Source organism: Galeopterus variegatus, unplaced genomic scaffold (genome assembly GCF_000696425.1).
Source record: "Galeopterus variegatus unplaced genomic scaffold, G_variegatus-3.0.2 Scaffold3060, whole genome shotgun sequence".
Classification (NCBI taxonomy): Eukaryota; Metazoa; Chordata; class Mammalia; order Dermoptera; family Cynocephalidae; genus Galeopterus; species Galeopterus variegatus.
The window spans coordinates 96,823-104,001 of NW_007729171.1; the positions used below are offsets into that span (position 1 = coordinate 96,823).

At 53.4% G+C, this 7,179-nt stretch overlaps 1 protein-coding gene across 1 annotated transcript; it reads left to right on the forward strand.

Annotated features, from left to right (window-relative positions):
• The first annotated feature begins 6,156 nt into the window (after positions 1-6,156).
• Positions 6,157-7,179, forward strand: LOC103599695 (mas-related G-protein coupled receptor MRG-like). Its single transcript, XM_008583840.1, has one exon. It carries the CDS (start codon positions 6,157-6,159, stop codon positions 7,177-7,179), a length of 1,023 nt encoding a protein of 340 aa, XP_008582062.1.

Sequence of the window (7,179 nt, forward strand, 5' to 3'; positions counted from 1 at the left end):
AGCAGCGTTATTCATAACAGCCCCAAAATGCAAACAACTCAAATATCCATCCACCGATAAATAGAAAAACAAAATACGGTATACCCGTACAGTGAACTATGATTTGGCAATAAACAGGAACAAAGTCCTGATACAACATGGGGGAACATTGAAAATATGTTAAGTGAAAGAAACCAGTCATAAAGATCACACATTTTATAATTCCATTTATACAAAATGTTCAAAATAGGCAAATCTATATTGAGAGAAAACAGATCAGTGATTGTCTAGGACTGGGTCAGAAATGGGAAGCAATTGCTGATGTTTACAGGGTTTCCTTTTGGGGTAAGGGTAGTGTTCTAAGTTACACTGTGGGGGTGTCAACATGCTAAAACCCAGTGAGTCGTGCACAAGCGTCGGGGACCTGACTGCAGGTGGGCACAAGGCGATTGCGGGTGCTGTCGTGTTCTGTTTACTTTCATTTTTAAATCTGGCCACTGGTCGAAGGGGGTTTTCAACGAGTGAATGTGCAAAGAGCTGTGTGCTTCTGAATCGTACTTTTCTGCTAAAGGATTGAGAGGTTTTTCAAAATGAAAGGAAGTCCATGTTCGAGAAAACGTTTACATGTAACAAAAGATAAAGATCACGTGACAGAGGATGGAGAGATTCTGGCTGCAGTTCAGACGTACCAAGGAGGACGGTGGAGACTTTTCTTGAAAAGGTATTCTGAGCACAGTTTGGGGGGTCCTGAGACCACGTTTAGCAAATAGGTGCAGATCAACTCGGGCTCAGCTGGAGGAGGGAGCCGTGGGAACGTGGCCTCTGGCCCGTTCATCAGAGCCTGGAGGGAGACCTGGGGCCGCTGAAGGCGCTGAGCAGCAGGAGGTGGGGGCCTGGGCTCCTGGAAGAGCTGGAGAGACCACCCGGTCTTCCTCCCTCACTCCATGTGAGGCAGGAATCCCGGGATTTCTAGTTTGGTGCAGCCATTTCCCTATGGATTCTCATTTGCAAGGCACATGCGGATGATACTGGTTCGTAATGTTACCATATCGTTTCTCGAAATTAAAATCCACAGTATTTTTCCCTGAAAGTAATTTCATATTTCCCCCTGCAATAATTCATTTTAGCAATGTACGAAAAAAGCCAGAGATACGGAGTGACTCTTGCAGGAACCAGGAGGTTAGTGGCAGGGACAACTCCTCCCAGACTTCACACTGGCATGTCCAAGCCTGTGCACCTTCCCGGGGAGTCTCCCTTTTCATCCCCAGGTCTCTCTCAGTGACCCCCACTGTCCTCTGGAGAAACACTCTCAGGGTCCCCCGGCCTCTTTTTCTTAAAGACTCTCTGCAGAGAGAATAATAACAGGGTTAGGGCTGCAGTTCACACAGGAGAGGAGGGGGGTGACACAGAACAGGTGGTCTACCTACCTGGGCAGACGCATGTACAGGTAGCTCACGATGCCGGCAGACAGCGTGGAGGGACCATGAGCTTTGGGACTGCACCCTGCTGCTGGGTGTGGCACTGAGCCCAGACAGGCAGAGTCACGCCGGTCACACACTGCACACATCACAAGTATAAGATAGGCAGCAATGGATGCATTACAGGAGGGATGTTTGTAGTCAGTCACAAGCAGCCATCTCAACAACACGCAGGGAAAGGGCCAGAGCAGGGTACAGATCACAGCTGACAGACGACACGGGTCTGGGCATTGGGTGCCTTCCTTCCTCTATCTCTTGGGAATCTGACTATCCACGGGAAGGGCATTTTCTTCCAGGATTTCTCCACTAAATGATAAGCTTTGGGAGACAAATCTTGCCCATGGCATTTTGAGCAGTAAATTCAATCCCTTGGGAAGACGAGCATAGAAGCCAGTACTTTGTGCGACACTGAGGTGCTTTCCAGGGGGTTAGGTGAGCGAGTAATAAAGATGCTGTGTTCTCGGGCACTGTTTTGATTCCTGAATGTCTGTCTCAGTTGACTTAGACTTAATGAAATTAACTAATCAATTGACTGATTGATTGACTGAAATTAGTGGACAAAAGAGAGACGTCTTTTATCTGCCTCATACCAACCAGGTCAGTGGTGGGGCAGAGCCCACCAAGCACAGCTGAGTCTTCCTAAGCTCAGTGAGTTCAATGAGAGGTTCTGAGACAGATTTATAACAATATCCACATTTTTACTGTAAAAAATGACAATTCTATTCACAGTAAAATAAAAGTAGCATGCATGAGCTCCTGGCATGCCTGAGCCCATTGGAAAAATGCCGGCCAGATTTTGTCCCCAGGTAGCCTCAGAGGGGCTGGTCTGGGCCGGAGTCAGTCTGGGATGAACGCAGCGAGAGGCTGTGACCTTTCTCGAAGATCCTTTTTGCTTGGAGGAACTGTTGTCGTGGATGGAGTAATTAGAAGAGCCAGACGGGATGCGGGTATCATGAGATGCTGGGATAGGATGTTTCAGATAAAGGCCTGGGCCCTGATTTGCAAGTGGCCCTAAAACAGGAAGCCCCCAAAGACACAGAGAACTCGGTTACCCTTGTGAGGAGCCAGTTCAAAGTAGAAATATTTCGAGCAATTCCTGACCCAAGAGCAGGACTTCAGTCTCTCAGGATATTGGCCTGTGTGGTAGCAATTCTGTCCAAGAAGATCTCCCAGGTAGGAAAAAAGATCGACCTTTTTCCATTTTCAAACCATCTCAACTCAGAGATATATTTGTCTGGAATTTGGAACTTCATGACTTTTCCTGGGGAAGGTGCCCTTGAAGGTAGACAAGACAGAAATGGGGTCCTGAAGGATGGAGGGTGGCCCCCCGAGGGAGTCACACTGTGCTTGGGTCCCCTGGTTCCCATACAGCCCAGGCTGTGCCGACAGGCTGGGAGGGTGTTATCAGTCAGAGGTGGCATTTGACTGAGGTTTGGTCTTGGTGACATTGTGTGACTGAGGTTTGGTCTTTGACCTTCTTGGGCTATCTTCTTGGTTCTAACTTAACATCTTAACTTCTATATTCATATTTATTTCTCATCTAAGACATTTCCCATGCAAACTTCCATTTTTTTTTCCTTTTTGGCAGTTTTTAACAGAGCTAAATGGGTTGGGAGGAGGGCAGGCATCTCAGGCCGTGGCCTCCGTGGGCAGGCTCAGCACAGGAAGGAAGTTCTGACCCGCTTCTCAACGCGAGTGAACCTCGCAAACATTGCGCTGAGCGAAAGAAGCCAGCCAGCAGGGGTCACGTGGCGTATGGTTCCACTGCGGGAGATGTCCAGAGCAGGTCGCTCTATAGCGACAGGAGGCAGACTGCAGGAGCTGGGAGGAGGAGGGGATGTGGAGCACCGGCCTTCCTTTTGGGGTGATGGAGTGTTTTGGAACTAGACAGGTGTGGTGGGTGCACAATGTGGTGAGTGTGCCAGCTGCGTGGAAGTCTAAACTGGTTCATTTCACGTTGTGTGAATTTCACCTCAAAGAAAAGTTATGTTTGGGGGGGACGCTGTGGCTCACACCTAGAACCAGAGGAATCCTCTCATCCATGCTGTCTGGGCTGCGCCGACTGAGCACCTCCCTGGCACCACTGTCAGAATCTCCACCTCCCGTCTGTTGTGTCTGCTCCCTGCCAGCCTGGCTCATGCCCCAACTCAGAAATGGCCCTTCCAGGGGCTGCCATCTCTCCATGCCAGTGCAGGGCTGTGCCAGGCAACTGGGGCCTCCCCACCCAGAGCTGCTGTTCCTTGTGCTTGGCAGGGAAGAACGTGCCACTCATCGTCGGGCTCAGCAGTGGTATCCGGCAGTGAGCCAGTCTCCATGAGCCCAGTGGCCAAGAGCCTGTGCTCTGCCCACAAGGCCATGTGCCACCTTTGTGGCGTCCTTCCTCCTCACTAGAGGGGATGTCACCTCTCCCCCGCAATTGTTCCATTGGTAAATTCCCCTCTCCTGGTGGGGAACCAAAGCCCAGCTGTTCCTGCACGGCACTCCAGAACCCGGGAGGGGCCATGGGGTCCTGTTTGCCAGCTTCATTTTATCACCGTCACGGGTCCCCACACCCCTGGCCCAGGCACTTAACTGCATCGTACACTGATGTTTCCATGGGAACTGGTTGTTACCAGTCCCCACACCTCATCACATGACCAGATGAGATCTGGGCCGGATCGTTAGTTCTCCATTCACCTCAGATAGGAGTCTAGGCACTGGGGCAGGGTGGGGCGGGACTGGGGCTGCACCATTTCATTCCAAGTGAGCCGCTGACTGAAGGGGCTCTGTCCTCCTGGCAAGGAGGGAGGACCCAAACGCTGGGCTAACTTGCAGCCGGTCCCTACAATGCTCCTGAAACCCCAGCAAGGAGGCAATATGGGATTGCAGACCCCAGGAGCACCTTTGGGATGTTCCCATGCGTATCACAGGCTTTTAATCAGTCTGTGGATCAAATGTTGTTCCAGAAGCTTCTGTGACCCAGAAGCAAAGCCTCTGTAGGCTTTTCTGTAGCTGAAAAGGGAGCTACAACCAGGGAGCTGTCACTGTTCTAGGCTTCACATGATTCCGACTGTAAGGTTCTCACCGCAGCTGTGAGAGTCAGCTAATGCTGCTGTGACAAAGTCCCCAGACTGGGGGCTTAGACAACAGAAATGTATTGTCTCACAGGCCTGGGGGCTGGGAGTCGGAAATCCAAGCCCTGCGGGGCTGGCGTCTCCTGAGGCCTCTCTCCTTAGCTTGTAGACAGCGTCTTCTGTGTGTTTTCACGTGGTCATCCCTCTGTGTGTGTCTGTGTCCTAAGTTTCTCTTTTTATAAGGACACAATCATTTGGGACTAGGGCGCACCCTACTGACCCCATCACTGACCTCTGAAAACTCTGTCTGCAAATATAGTCATGTTCTGGGGTTCCGGGGATTAGGATTCTAACGTATGAATTGGGGGCACATAATTCAGCTCATAACAGCAACCCTTACACAGATGGGGATACTGAGGCTGAAAAGGGCCGGCTACTTATGAAAAGGAGCTGGGATTTGCCCCTAGGAGGTCGTCTCTCACGGCCTCAGCCTGGACCCCTCAGACCACTCATTACTCCTTGCTGTCAGTTCCAGAAGAAATATTGATCCCCTCCTCAGTTTCATCTTCAAGTAGGGCAGTCAAGCACCCTGGTCTTCCCAGGACCACAGGAATTCCCAGTGGTTTTCCCAGGACCACGGGGATTCCCAGGATGTAGGATGTTCAGGGCTACACTAGGACAGTCCCAGGCAAACCGGGACAAGTTGGTCACCCTCCCCGCAGCATGGGGCCGTGTGCCTATTCCTGACGTGGACGCAGCTCAGGGCTCAGGTGTGTGACTCCAGGACCCTGAGTCGCCTCTTCAGGAATGCAGGCGTCCCCAGAGCACCCCTGCATGCCTGAACAGCATAAACCCCTCTGCAAGCCTCCTCACCAAGTAGCTCCTGTGTCAGATGCCATTCCAGGGGCTGAAGAAGAGGCAGAAAACAAAATTTAAGAAAGAAACAGCCCACATGGGACTTACATTCCTGTGGGGTATTCCCGCAAAAGAAAGCAAGTAAATTGCATAGACTGTCATAGGGGACGAGTATGGTGTTTAATTGCGTGATCAGCAGAAGCTCCTCTGGAAGGTGCAGAGCCCGTGGAAGCAGAGGGGCCCGTCCGGACAGCGGAACAGCAAATGCAAAGGTCCTGCGAGGTGGCCCATGTGCTGGTAGAGTGGAGGCACGGGGCAGGGGGAAAGGTCAGGCAGCACATCCCACAGTGCTAGAAAGGCGACTGCCCCAGCTGGGACATGCCAACTGTTGAAGTCTCAGCATAACAAGTGGCCCCAGTGGCCCCACCAAAACCACGTCATGAAAGCTATGGTTGGAGAACCATCATGTGGGTGAAGGTATAGAAACACACCTTTCACGCCACCATGTAAAGGGCTGGGTGCGTGGTGGGCACCCGGCTGTGGCACAGCCTGAAGCACCGGGGGTACTGGGGGTGGTGGGGACACGGGTTGGGGCCTGGGAGGAAGGGAGGGGTCTCCCACACAGCACTTGCTTTTCTCCTCAACTCTGCTCCTCGACTCCCACCAACCCAGAGACTCTAGTAGAGTCTGCCCTTGGTGACAGAGGGCGGCCCTGATGTTTCTGCCAGGCCTGGCGAATCACCCAATTTTGTCTCCACAGGCTGAGCCCAGGCAGCAAAGGCCAGCTCACCATGGCCCGGCTCCCCGCAAGCCTCTCCTGGGAGCTGGATTTGGACAATGAGACAGAGACCACAGGACTCATGAGGGTGAACGGCACGGGGAGCGAGTGGCCGGGCTCGCAGCAGGCTGTGCTCCCCATCACAGTGGCAGTGGCCCTCTGTGGGGTGGTGGGCAATGGTGCAGTCTGCTGGCTTCTCTGCTGCCACACCCCAGGCAGCCCCCATGCAGCCTGTGTCCTCAACCTGGTGGCATCTGATATCCTCAGTCTCTCCTGCATAGCTGGGATCCTGCTGGAGAAGGTCCTCATGATGTACCACAAGGTGACGTGGCACGTGGTCGTGGTCCCGGAGGCCGTCTCCTACTTCTCCGACATGGTGGGTCTGTCTCCTGGCGGCATGGGCACTGAGAGCTCTCTGTGCGTCCTCTTGCCCACCTGCAGCCGCCACCGCCGCCCACGGCACACCTCTGCTGTGGTGGGCGCCCTGAGCTGGGGCCCGGCCCTCCCTTCGCACGCGGTAAACGAGGTCTGTGACTACTGGCAGAGGGGCTTGGCGTGTGAGCCGTTTCACGAAGGCTTCGGGATATTTCATGGGCTCCTTTCCTTGGTGATAGTCGTGTCCAGCCTGACCCTGACCATCCAGAGCCTGTGCTGCCCCCAGGGGTGTTCGCCCACTAGGATCTGTCATGGTGTCAGCATCGTGGCCATCACCTTCCTGTTCTGGGTCCTGCCTTTGGCTGTCATCATGCACCTGCCAGAACAAGAGTATCTGAGTCGGGCCTTTGACCTCCTGCTGCTGCTGTCCAGCGTGGTCGGTGTGGCTCACCCGGCCATCTACTTCTTGGCTGGGTACCTCTGGGGGAAGAGGAGCAGGGAGTCCCTAAAGGTTGCTCTCCAGAGGGTGCCGATGAGTGAGCTGGAGGCGTGGAGGGAAAGAGGGTGCCGGGCACAAGGCCCCCAGGAGACTCCAGCCTCGGAGCTGAGGATGAGCAATGCCCCACCCCTGACCTTGCCTTCCACCCCGGACAGAGGCTGA

Excerpts from the sequence above, each read along its gene's own strand:
- LOC103599695 (XM_008583840.1), top strand. The coding sequence starts at position 6,157 with ATGGCCCGGCTCCCCGCAAGCCTCTCCTGGGAGCTGGATTTGGACAAT.